This window comes from Larimichthys crocea, chromosome XXII (genome assembly GCF_000972845.2).
Source record: "Larimichthys crocea isolate SSNF chromosome XXII, L_crocea_2.0, whole genome shotgun sequence".
Lineage (NCBI taxonomy): Eukaryota > Metazoa > Chordata > Actinopteri > Sciaenidae > Larimichthys > Larimichthys crocea.
In genome coordinates, this window is record NC_040032.1 from 1,308,478 (window position 1) to 1,322,752 (window position 14,275).

Sequence of the window (14,275 nt, forward strand, 5' to 3'; positions counted from 1 at the left end):
AGAATGCCACTCTCTCATCCTGTGAAGCAGCACATCACTCCATTTCCATAAATGTAGATATGAAGCACGCACAGCGGAATGAACTGTGTCTCCCAGGGAACAGGCACACATTTTATGTTATACATGTGTGTATGTTTGCCTGCATGTATAAACACACGTGATAAAATAAGATACACATGCGCGAGTGAGATAGCACAGAAAAAGAAAAAAAAAATGTCTTCGCTTCAGCAGCGGGTATGTGTTGTACCAGGAGAGCAGGCCTTAAACAAGATGTTGGAATTACAGCCAGAATTTAAAATGAAATGCTTTAAAATGCATTCTAAACAACAACTACAAGCTAGAGCTGGGCCAGACTCATTACTAATGTTGGCCTAAATGAGTCTATCAAAGAGTCTCTCTAGGACACTGGCCAAATTCTCTCTCTCTCACACACACACACACACACACACACACACACACACACACAATGTACAATAAGAGCACTGAATGTGAAAAGGCCATTGTGTTCTCATGGCTGACGCTGTCCTGTGTCCCCACGACCTCTGCAGATAATGTCAGTCAGACTTAAAGCTATCTGACACTTTCTTCCCGGTAGCTAACACTGACTCACTGCCTCATGATCCGTCTGCCCATCCACCCAGCGCCCATGCCACACAGGAAGAACCCTCCGAAAGACTTACTAAGGAGGGTTTTTTTTGTTTGTTTTAATTAGGAGAATTTCACCCGTTAGCAACAGCCCCTCTCCCCCTCAACACTCCGCTCCGATGTTTCCACCCGCACGCCTGCCTCATCACATTTCGCAGACTTGGGCAGATTGGAGCTCTGGAAGGATGGAAGAGGTGGCAAGGTGATGGGTGGGGAAGGTGTCAGGAGGGTGCACGTGGTGGGAAAAAAACAGGATGCTTGTATTCTGGGGCTTGTTGAGGGGCTGAGAATGTGGAAACAGAGGTCAGCGGGATCCGGACCGTTGTGATTCCATCACGACTCGACCACTCCAAATAAATCCCCCCGCATTTGTCATCGTCTCTCTCCTTCTCTTTCTCAGCTTTTTTCTCCATCCTCTTCCTCTGTATTCCAGAGTGTACACAGAAGCCTTGGGGCAAAGTCTTAACCTTAAGCACACTGAGGAGAACCTAGAAGAGGAGCATGACTAACACTGCACACAATAAACACTCACAGACGCACTAACACAAATATAATGTGTGGATGCTTACCTAAAGATTCACACACACACACACACACACACACACACACACACACACACACACACACACACACACACACACACACACACCCAGCCAACATTCTGAAAATAGTTTTCAGCCTTATCACACCAAATCCCTGTGTCACCTTCTGGCACCTAAATGCAATTAAAATTTGTATGTGGAAGGGCAACCAAGTGAAAATCTACTTCACATAATTGACGTGGCTGCACATGCCAACTTTAATGCTTGTCCCAAAATCCCAACACACACACAAACACATGCTACATTAATTAGAAATGTGCTTGTACACTTACACCCACACACACTGATACACAAACAGGGTCACAGTCATGCGCACACATGGAGGCAAGCAGGTAGAATGTCAAATTAGGTTCCTTCAAACTAGAAACTAATGATTTGGATTCCATTATTATTACCAAAGCTGCAGCCTCGGAGTACATGATAGACAAGCTGCTTAAAGCTGTTCAATTACAGGAGTGGCTGGGGGCATGCAGGCCAGAGAGAAAAAGGAGAAGACAAAGAGAAGGAGGAAAAAAACAAAAGGAAAAAAATCAGCTTGACTTATTTACACGTTCTCACCTTTCAGCTCCTTTCTCCACATCTGCCAGTTAACTGCTCCTATCTGTATCCTTTTCTCAATACTCCCTGTCACATTTCTCTTAGTCACTGCACTCTTCACTCTTTTTTTCCTCTATACTCTCTACCACCCCTGTGGCCTTGTTCCTTTCCATCTATCAGTGCAAGTTTTTTAAGTGACATGAAAGTGACTGCCTGGCTTCTCACTCCCACGTTCTCCGTCCGTTACTGCTTTCCTTCCGGTAACATTATGCCCTATAGGCTTCCTCCACCTCCAACACATAATTAGAATTTTTATTAGAAATGAAACTGATCTTGAAGCATACTCGTAAGCGGCTTCTAATTAAACGTGAAGGATGAGAGAGAGTCGGAGATAAACTTAATTAATTAGGCGGAAAGTTTATGAGTGGCACGTACCACTTAGATGCACTCTACTTTCAGTTGAAAGCATGATAATTCTGTGTGATAACACTTCTCAAAATGGCACAGAGATCAGTTTTAAACTTGTCACATGGTCCTCAAGCTGCGTATGGCAGTAAAAGTCAGTACTGCTAATATGTGAGCTTTAATGTCACACTCCCACACTGCTCACCCAAGAGAACCAGGCACAGCCTTGCTATGACTTGCTCCATCTATATGAGTTGCTCTATTTACAATGACTAGCAGAAAATATCACTTTATCTGTTCACTGAAAATCGTCCCTGCTAGTTTTATAGAAGATTCAGCTGTGGGTTACACCGTATGTGTAGCTAGAGAAGTAGAAGCCTCAGTAATCGGGTTGTAAGAGCAGGCAGTCAGGACTTTGACGTCAAAGTCCGTCAATATGATGGATTCATCTGTGTGACTGCGTAAAAGTGAAGCTGCAACCCTTTGATTCTCAGGGACTGACACCAAAACCTGTTGTTTACTGTCTTTTTATTACAACACTGAAAGATTTTCTGCTATCAAACTCCGCTGTACTGTAGCTACGCTGATGTTACATCATCTGTAGGGGTTTTCTTTTCATTCGTCTTCAAACAGAAGCCAGCTGCCCAAGTGCAAGAAAGATTTTCTGACTTACGAATCAATCTGCTACCAGCTGAAGTTTTCATAAAAAACTGGCTCAGACATCCGTCAAAAGAAAAAAAAAAGGGACAAAAATAGTGAGATTTACTTTTTTAAATTACAGCCCGCACGACTTCATTTCCACCTGCTCTGCTTTACATCCTGTTCTGTGACTCATAAATAAGCACACGGCAGCGCATCAATATTTTAAAGAAAATTATTAGTGTCACAGTTGCTTGTGGTTCTAATAATATTTCTTACATTCTGCACTGAATCATGCGAGTACCTAAATCCAACCAAATACTGTGAATGCAACACATTCAGTGAAATGAACACATAAAACAAACAAAGAGTTTTTGTCTTCATTTCAAACACAGACTTAGTGTTCAACTTGTTACTTATGTCTATAATTAGTTTATTAATAAAGCATGAGTTCCGACCCCATGAATAAAAAGTAATCTGACTTATGGACAGATTTATCCATAGTTTCATTGTAGTTTTGGATCGATTAGTTGTTCAACATTTCATATCATATCAGTGAAAACTTAATTTATTTGGGCTTTGAACAGTTGGTTGTGACCAAAGACAGTATAAAGAATGTGACGTCACATGCAGGTTTCCAAAGCACCACTTTGAAGCTGAAAATACCAGGCTGTAAACATGTTTATTTCTGCTGTGAAGTTGGACATTTGAACATGGGGACTTTCTGTAGCCAGCCTCAAGTAGCCACTGTGGGAACTAGTTTTTGGCATTTGCCTATTGGCTTAATTTCATATTTATGACAAATCTGAAGGTGACACTTTCTGTCATTATAATGGCCAGAGGCCTTATCATGACATCAATCCGTATTGTAATTTATCCATGAGAATACAGCATCTGATATCTAAAAGAGGCTTATAAACTGAGAAAATGTCACCAAAGTGATGGCAGATTTTCCAAATGAGAAGAAAAAACAAATCATATTGTCTCACTTACCTCTAATGTCTCACCACGGAAGTTATTTTGGTTTCATCTGGCCCAGTTTTCAGATTTCTGTCTCTGACATTTATTTTAACTTGGGTGAAGCGACCATTTAAAAAGTCACTTTTGAATGTCAGTGCGTTTACACCTGACCTCTTTTTTGTTTTTTAGATTAACACTGCTGCCTGGCTCGGTGAGGCTTATACATATATTATATGTATGCACTGTACCTTCTCTCCTTGTCCCATATGTTCATCCTTAACGTCGCTCAGTGTCTTCCAGTTCATCTTTGCTCCACTCCCCGCTGACCTCGTCCCTGTCAGGGATTGGCTGTCGGCTGCATAGCCTTCACGGTCGTACCTATAGTGCATTAAAATACACAGCACACATATACGAATAAATGTATTTGTAAACATGCATGTTCACCAAAGCATACATCCATGTGAAATATAATATGGATTATTTAAAGTGGAGGGGAGGAAAATAAATAAATATTTAAAAAACTGTCCAGGAGTGTGTCTATCTCTTATCAGAAACATGTTGTGTGTGTGTTTGCATATATGAACATGTGTTACATTGACAGTGAAGGTGGTACTGCACTAGATATGCTATTATCTAAAGAAACCATCTTCAGCCATAACTGAATTACTCCCTTAATCCCATAACTGATTTACAGCCACTTCATCTGCATCCTGCAGTCGATTCTATCTGACATAAGGCTGTCTATCACAGACAAATGCATTCATCCATCAATGAGCTTTTAATATTTGCATACATTTCTGTCCATATACACGGTTTGTTCTCGGAGGGAATGAAAAAAACAAAACATTTCCGACTCTTTCTGCCTATCATCTCAGTCTGTTCATTCATTCATTCATTCATCTACCGTTTTAATATTCCCTTTAAAATCCTAATGCACCAGTGTGACACCACCAGTGTGCTGAGCAGAGCAATCTAATCAAGGCATCATCCAAATTCATCAGTTTTCTTCAATTATACAAGCAAGTCTGGTCAAAACAATCCCACAAAGCAGTGCATCGCCACAGGAACTGGAATGAGACAGACTTTGTCTTTGTAAAGCGCAGACTGAAATGTTAAAAAGGAAGTAGAATACAGTGTGTCTGCTCCTTGAAGAACGTTCAGTGTAATTCATTCACCGCTGTCAGCATGTAAACTGGAGAAAGGACCAAATAGCAGTAGAGATCAGCGGGAAATGCCAGGGATTATAGAAGAATGGAAGGAGGCATGAAAGGAAGGAGGGGCACTGTTTTTTAGTCATTTAGCCCTTTGAATGTCAGGATGAGATGGTGTATTGACCAGAGACTAATAAGACCAAGATTAAAGCTGGAGCAATGGAGCCTGCCCCTCCCCTCTTTCATTCTATAAACACACACACTAGTAACTGCCATAACGCACACGCAAAACTGGCCAAAGCAAATCGTTCATGGAGCACTTAGCCAAATATATATAACAGACATTAACGGCCGAAAGAGTGAACAGAATAATGCCCCCCGGTACTAACAAACACCCCCCTTTCACACGTTTCATGCAATGCTTTACCTAAGAATAGCTTTCAGTGGAACACACAGGCACACTGAAGCATTGACACACACACACACACACACACACACACACACACACACACGAAAAGAATAAGAGTATTTATATTTTAGCTGCGGCCAGAGTTGGGAACAGCTTTAATGAGTGAATGAGTCATAATTTCAAATCCACAGGAAGTGCTAATAAGAATCCAGTTTGATACGGCTCCATCTTTCTGTGAAGTAAAGTAGCAGTTCAGAGCTGTAATCCAGAGATATCCCTGTTCTGCTTTTCTGTCATTCCCTCCACCCAACCCTGTCATCATCCTGACTAGAGACCCACTGGAAATGAGGAGGCACATGCCATTGTGTCTCCTGACACGTGATCATCACGGCTTTGTGGTTAGGTTTGTTCATCTGTATGAGCATGATTGGGTTATTTTCTGTACACCAAGAAGATACAATCCTGTGTATACCTCTGTGACTGTTTATACAGACCGTGTCTTGTGTGGTGATCAAGTGAATGAATGTCCATGTGCACTGTACATGCCAGAATGACCACAACACGTGGACAATTCTGTGTGTGTGAGAGAGAGCACTGATGTGTGCATGCACACCAGTGACTCACCAGGCTCTCAGTCTAAAGGCCTCTGGTATGTCTGGGTTGACCATGACTGTTGAACTAAACAAAGCAGAGAGAGATCTGCCTCCGAAATCAGACAAGCGAGCTCCTTTGATGGCAACCACAGGCTGCCCAGAGCAGTCAAACTTCTCCGCCTGAAGAGAGAAAACAGTGTGTCAAAGACAGTAATTGCAGAGAGGAAGACGAAGAACAAGAGACAGCAGACAGAAGTTGTGTTATTGTCTCTTACATGATCAGTCTGCAGCTTATTGGAGAGACCAGAAAGTAATAGGCAGTATAGTTTGCTTTTATAATTGGACAACCTATAAGTTCATCTCAAAGTCATTTTTGGATTTTGGCAAAGAGGAGGGATTAGCTCTTAGACTGAATGAGCTCAGAGAATAATAGTGCCATTTCATGCACATTCGAGAGTTATTTAGCCTTCCGACTCAAATCAGGGACTCTGGTCCAAAACACTCCTGAAGGTCACAGGAATGATTTGACCGGTCCAAATTTTACAGCTCAGAAAATCCAATCAAAAAGCCTGTGTATGCAAGAGCACCCACAGATATATGTTGCATCCATGGATGGGCACCTTCATAAACACACTTCTATCCATCATTGAATACACAGAGAGAGAGAGAGAGAGAGAGAGAGAGAGAGAGAGAGAGAGAGAGAGAGAGAGGGAGGAGGGAGAAGTCAGAGCGAGAGATTATTGTTTTTACCTCCTCTCCCCACAATGTGACTGCCACCTCTTTGCCACTTGTGTCTATTATGTGGAGGGCCCTCTTGGAGACTTCTCTGCTGGTCTTGGTGGTGATACGGGATATGTCCTCAACACTCTTACACACTCCGATGACATCTACGGACAGAGAGACTCATTTTACGTCTGTATAGATAGGACGCCGATTACAAAAATGTTGGGACGCTGTGTAAAATGTAAATAAAACCACAATGCAATGATCTGCAAATCCTTTTTTAATATATGCAATTGAATACAATAGCAAGAAATGTAATGTACAAGCTACAAACATACACTGAATTTGATAACTCTGATATAGTTATAGCACTGGAATGTCATTTAAAATATGTTTCCTCAAAAGATTTTAGCTTCAATATCAACCTGATGAGTCGTCATGTTCATTCACATAGTGCACACATAAATCCATGACTAGTTATGAACTAAGTGTGAGTAAGTGGAAGTACAATAACTTTTTCAGGGACGTCCCTAGTTATTTCAGCAAGACAATACCAAATCACATTCTGCACGTTACAACCACACACTTTAAATAGAGGTAAAGCCTGCCTGACCTGCCTCACTTCAAACAAAACGTCAATTTCACTCAAACTACTGAAAGAGTATTTCCAAATCATTGTCTGAGATAGAGCGCTACACAAGACATCAAAACACTTACTGAGTGTTGTTAAAAGAGAAGGTGATATAAGGCAGTGGTGAACTTGCCTTTGGAATGTACTGCAGGAATCAAATTCAGACTGACTGCATATTTACATAAAACATGAAAAAGATTGGCTTATGTTTTTATGTATGTTTTAAGATGGGGTTACAGATATAGATAGCTCATGAATACAAATAGAAAAATAAGCTTAGAATGATGCAGGAAAAAGAAAGCAATAGTTATGTAATAAAAATATACCCAGCGTCGTGGATAATATGAAGTGTTATCACGTTATATGCAGTAAAGATGCAGCGCAGAGAGTTGACACCCCTCTGATTCTGTCAAGCCAGAGTAGACTGACATAAATGTCATAACAGGCTGGCCTGCACTCCAAATCACAACAAATACACTCACTCCCCATTCATGTTTCCTGTCATGCTCAAGGTCTTAAAACTTCATTCAGGATTACTGCACTGAAGAGCAGTCAGTGCTGAGCTTACAGAAGGTGAAGAGACCTGCCTAGCATGACTAAATCTGAACAAAAATAATTAATTTAGAAAGCGTTTATTGTACAACAAATTGGATTGTCACAAGGTTACTGAAAACAAAGCAAACAAATAAAGATTAAATCAATAAACAGTAAACCAAAGACAGGATTAATACTCTCACTGCTATGACAAGGTTACACAGAGTGCATAAAGCCCCTCTCGTGTAGTCTTACAACACATTCACATTCATATGAAACATGTTTATATTCAGGGTCACTCACAAGGATACACATAAAACGCATTGTGTGCATCCTTGACAAATGAGTTCAGTGCATTTCTTTACTAATGAAAAGTTCTTGAACATTTGAAACTGTTCACACTCATGTTTTCATGATTGCAGCCTCCTTCCTTGCCCTTGCCTTTGCCTTTGCCTTTGCCTTTGTTGGCACATTGCTAAGTTTCTTTGAGTGTCACCGCCTCCATCTGTCTATCAGTAGAAAAATGTGAAACAGGAAGCAGATGTCGGCATCGTATTGTGTCCTCCACCTGTACAACATTTTTCAACAGCACTACTAGTGGTCAAAAACACCTCCGGGCACTTTAAATAGCTTAAGAGTGATTTTCTGTCAATCATCTCATGGTGTCAGAACTAGTGACATGCATAAATAAAAATGACTGGTAGGAATTATAATATAGATTTTGCAAACCAGTCATTCTCTGAACTCCGTCCTCCTGTCTGCTACTCTGCTAACCTTTTTCTTAACTCCCCCCTCCTCCTCCTCTCCCATCTCTCCCTTGCTCTCCGTCTGTGCTCTCTCAGCCCTCCTTAATTCCATTATGATTGAGACGATGTCATCCACCTCTGAACTCTATTATCACCACAGGAACAGGCTGACAGTTCTCATTATCATGTTATAATCCCCTATTTAACAAAGGAGCGGGGAGAGAGGGAGTGCAGAGAGAGTGAATGTAGAGACAACAGATGACACACAGTACATGTAATGCTGGCCCTCTGCGACCGACAGAAACACGCTCCTTCAGGCAGACCACTCAGTGCTGTGTTGCAGTGCTGGCTTGCATTGCCCATTTACACTAATGTAATTATGCAACGGAGGTAAAGCAAACATGAATCTTCCACTTGGTAGGTTGCAGTAGTTGTTGTTTACACTTCTTTACGACCAGTAATTTGTTCTGTTATATGGCATGTCTCACACTTACAAGAAATAAAAGGCCTGCTTGTGCTGCTGTCTGGCAATTGCTGACCCAATGCAGTGCAGCACTGCATTAATGTGCAATGAAAAATCACACCTGGGTGTCTGAGCACAAGTACAACAGAGAGCACGGCCCTGTGCCATACAGATGAGTATCACAAGCTGTCTGCTCAGGTTTATTTATTCTGTGATCAAAAAGTTTCAGCTTGAACTCAAATGTGGCAATCTGAAATGATCTTATTAGTACTTGCATGGCTTCTTGACAATTTAAGCCTCCATTGCACTGTAAATTTTGTCACCCATTTTTCAATTTAGTCTTAGTCTTAGTCTTGTGTCAAAGTTCATTCTTAGTCTTAGTCACTTTTAGTCTTTCACAAATCATTTTTGTTCGTCATATTTTAGTCGACTAAAAATCTCAAAATTTTAGTCTAGTTTTAGTCAGACATGAACACAGGGTTTTTTTGTTTATTAATTCCAGTTCACTTGTGTTCCACAGCTAACATATTGATTAAATGTCTTGATTGAATTGAATTGAATAAATTCATCTTCAATGCAACTTTGCTAAGTGTCTTGTCTGTTGTTTCAATACACACTTAATATGCACTTGATTTCATTTTTATATCTACTAATAGCAGGTACACCCTATTATGACATGTTCTGTCATCTTCTACATGCAATTGTTAAATTTCAGTATAAATAAATAGATTTTATGCCAGTTGCATCTACTAAAATGTTCAAATTAATTAATGTTCACTGTTAGTGTTTAGCACAAATGGGGAGGCTAGACTCATTCTTGACTGTTATGCCATATGCGCTCATTTTAATAACGTCGGGCTGCAAACGGGTTCGGGCTCTACAAAGCTGACAATCAAAACGGGCCTTAGAAGTCAGGCCCGGCCCGGGCTCGATAGAATTCGACCCAAGCCCGGCCCGGGCCTGACTTCTAAGGCCCGTTTCATGCTCTAGATTGCGCTGTCCGTACACCGTGTTTCTCCTGCATGCTGTTTGTTTTCAAGCCACAGGTGTGAGAGCAGCAAGAGGATCTCAAACGTGTGGCCGTGACGTTGCCTACAGTAAAAGAAGTGCTGGCACAAACACATGACAGCAGGACTGGATGTTGGTTTTTTTCTTATATAGTAGATGAAAACAAGGACGTTTTTGTTCTTGCATGACATTATCGTCTTGTTTTTATTCGTCAACAAAAACGCACATTGGCACATTTTTCATCAGTGTTTTTTAGAACATTGTATCGTCTCGTCATCGTCTCGTCTTCGTCAAGGGAAAAAGGCTCGTTGACGAACATATTTCATCTCATCTGACGAAATTAACACTGCTCCATTGGTAAATGAAATAAAGAGTTTTGTATAAAAACGTGTTTCTCAGAATTTGAATAAAAGATATTGCTTTATTACCAGACTAAAATTCAGTATTGAACCCATTCACTTGCATGCCAAACCAAAAGCGCACAGAAACATGTCACTCTTGTTCACATCTTGTGCATTATCTCACTAATAAAATTGAGAAGACTACCAAGAACACGCTGTTGAATCACCCCAATATACAATTGGACCATTGCAATCTACCTGTCGCCAAGATAAGACATTCCTGTCAGGCGCAGAGGGCAGGCACCTCCATAAAAACAGTGGAATGAACATTATCCTCTTTTTATCTCTTCTCTTCGCTATATGCCTGAATTAACCTTCCCTCTGACCCTGGACACCTGCTACATGACTGACTGGCATATGCTCAGTTTTTTTTCCCACCTACAGTATCTAAAAAGCGTAATTGCTAGGTTGACTGAGCAGTTGGAGAGATCATCCAGCTGATAACCCAGATGTTCTAATATTGGCACCAGCTAACATGTCCTAGCCTGACAACACAAGGTCACTTTTTGGTTACTCAATAGGCCTTAAGCAAGACCTATTTGTACAAAGAGATCTTAAGAGAAATGTGAGTGATTTAACCAATTTTTCTAAAAGGTATGACTGAAATTCCAGAGTCGTCCTGAACTGTCATACAAGTCATGTACATATAGTTTGACTGTCTCCACAGCAGTGTTGTAGTACTTGAGATTGGTCTTTAGACTTTTTAAAGGCCTCTGTCTCGTCTCAAAATTGAATGCATTTTTACTCAGTGTCGAGTTTCAAGACCTGTCAAGACCACAACTTAAAGGATGTCACTCAATTGTCTGATTTATTTATGAACTGTCTGGGAAGAGACATCAGCTGAATCTTCTGGAATCAAATTTTGGTTTCCTAAATCACAAAGAGTTCATCTGCAGAACAGCGTCCAAAAGAACACAGTTTAAATACTTCAAGGCAATGCTTCATGAGGTGACTCAATGTAACAACCACGTTTCACCCAAAGAGTTTTCGTCAATATTAGCTGTATACTCTATACTGTCTGGTCTTGGTCTTGACTTGGTCTCAACCCCTCAAAATTTTGGTCTTGTCTCTGTATACTCTTGGTTTTGGTCAAGAATTGGTCTTGTTTTAGCTGGTCTTGACTACAACACTGCTTCACAGAGGAAATTGTCATAATCTGAATGGATTTTGAGTTTCATCATTCCGTCATTATCATAGTTTTTTAGACTTTATTGGCATATTTTGGCACATAAACCTTTTCAGTTTCACATCACCTAATGTCAGCTATTATATTATCCTGTCTACTATCTCGGAGGCTGTCACACAACCTCCTTTCAGATTAGTCATGACTGACTTTGCATTATCTCAAATCAGTCACTCTTTATTTCTGTCACAATGAAGGGCTGCTGTGATGGCAGCTGTACTATTAATACTTTCAAACAGTTTAGGATGCTCGAACACCAATGCACTGCTATACTGATGTTTTCTTCTGTTGATTTCTTTGAGCTCCACAGTGTGAAATTCTTCTTTTTATTCTTTGGTAATATTTTTGTGAATGAAACCTCACACACAGGCTGAAAGCAGAGATTTACGACAGGTTTGCACAGTTCAGAGAGTTTGGTGAATCTGACTTGGAGCATGTGTTCAACAAAGTAGAGTTTAGGATAAAGATACAAAAAAAGTTCTGGCAAGGCTTTTTGTTACAGTCGAAGTAAGCTGTACTACAAAAGATTATTGGCAGCTCTTCTCACAGACATCAACATGAACCGTTTCTTCACTTGACTGGACTAACACTCCCTGAGCTCTTGTTGGTCTTTGTTTCTGATTTTTTAAAATAGACATTTTGTGCATGGCAGCCTTTTAGGAACACGGAAAAAAAAAATCTCCTTAACTATCCACAAAAATCAATATCTGAATGAGTTTGTGGCAAAAGAGAAAACATACCACAGACTTTCTGAATCATACTTTTTCTATCTTGGTTCAGTGGTTCTTCACAAAGTTTGGAGAGGAAGTGAGACAGATTGCTGATTGGTTTGACACATTCATGTCTTGATCAGTTGATTATTATTATTATTATTATGTTTTCAAGGCTTGATTGCAAAAAATTGTGCATGTGATCTGTCGTCTGGCTTTGTGACGCTAAAATACCAGAGTATGTCTTCTGCCTTCCCCCACTGTGTTTGGCACTAAAGCTGTACCTGCTCACTCACTGTTCAGCGGTTCTTTCTTTCTTTTCTGTCTCATTCTACGACAAGTAGTCCTGATTGGTCAAATAGAAATTTAGAACATGATCAAATGAGCATGACAGCACACTGTGATCACTGCTAAAAATATTAATCTGTCATTTCCAAGGTAATATTGGAACTGCCAGAACTGGGGCAAAAACCAAATGAAAGGAATGTGATATCTTACAAACCAGCAAATTATGAAAAAGCTTATGAAAATATAATATCTATTTTCATACTCAGGGTGCCATTTGTAAAAAAAAAAAAAAAAAAAAAAGTCAGGGGGAAGGGAGACATTTTTATTCATGAAAATGAATCACGAACCACAATCATAGACTCTGACCTCAGATTATTTCTTACAAATATTAAGTGACATTTATAGAATAAAATAACTGCCCCGGCATCCTCCACCAGCAGTGCTGATGAGTCTGTGACATGTTAAGTTCGAATGTCAGAGCTAAACCAACATCCATGGAAAAATGATTTTTTTTTTTATATCTTAGCTGAGCAAACAAGTGTTTGTGTTTATATGTGTGATATTTTAAGAGTTTGTTTCCATGGAAACAGAGGTTACACCTGCAAAAATATTTTCATTTTGAGGAAATTTCCCCACAATATGATTACATTTTTATTATATCCTTTAGTATTTATTTATTATTGGCACGACAGTGATGCAGTCAGGTGCCAATAATGAAGGGAAAGCTGACCCTGCTTAATTGATAAACCCTGGCTCTTACCAATGATGGTGTCCTTGTCCCTGTTCTCCAGCTCTGCGATAGGCACAAAGTCACAGTGCACTGCGGGGACGCCCTGATTGTCATCACAAGGCACAATGGATGAATGAGCGTGGAGGGTCATCTCGTAGTCATTCTTCAGCGTGCTGTACTGTTTGTTGGCCACCTTCAGTGTAGCCTTTGTGATGTAATACACCTACAGAGAATGGGGGAACGAGGTAAAGGCATCAAGAAATTAGACATCATCAGATCAGAGTTATTTTCTGTGAATCTCAAGTGACTGTAACTGGTCGAACTGGGTGACCACTATATTGATTCTGCAAGGGAAATTATTATTATTACAATACAGCTTCTGTTGCACCAAAAGCACTTAATAAGAATGGAAAAACCTTCAGGTCCAACACTGAGACAGCGGTGTCATATCAGCCCCATCATTTCTCTAATTCACCAGAAAATAAGAGGAAGCTAAGAGCGAGTCAGCTAAACGGCACAATTTAAAACTCAATATGCACGGCATACTTCTACATTTACTCTCCCAACTCTCCAATACACCCCTTCCTCCCCCTCTGCCTCCGAGTTTGTCTCCATGGCTTACTCTCTTTTCTTTCCTCTCGCTGATTTACCTCACACAGAGATAGGAGCATGAAGCTAATGTGATAAGCATCCTGGCCTCTCAGAGTCAGTCACACCCACTCACTGTTCTGTCAATACCCAGATCACGAAGGGAAAACTGATTCATTCCTTTATTTATCTTTGAAGGGCAGAGGGCACAAATTGGATCTGAGGATGTGTTGGGAGTCACTGCCAGTGGCTGATACCTGAGCTGGTGTGACGAGCAAAATGGTGGCTGGGGTTAATTGAGTTATTAAGCTCTGTGAGCCAGAGTGAGA

The 14,275-nt window shown here is 40.5% G+C and overlaps 1 protein-coding gene across 1 annotated transcript in view; it reads right to left on the minus strand.

Moving 5' to 3' along the window:
* Positions 1-14,275, minus strand: part of LOC104929452 (replication protein A 70 kDa DNA-binding subunit) — a 39,541-nt gene that overhangs the window by 12,227 nt on the left and 13,039 nt on the right. The window contains exons 10-13 of the mRNA XM_010743976.3: positions 13,389-13,581; positions 6,692-6,828; positions 5,973-6,121; positions 4,037-4,166 (exon numbers count right to left, since the gene is read on the minus strand). Coding sequence (XP_010742278.3) covers positions 4,037-4,166; positions 5,973-6,121; positions 6,692-6,828; positions 13,389-13,581 — 609 coding nt within the window. The remainder of the gene's footprint in view (positions 1-4,036; positions 4,167-5,972; positions 6,122-6,691; positions 6,829-13,388; positions 13,582-14,275) is intronic.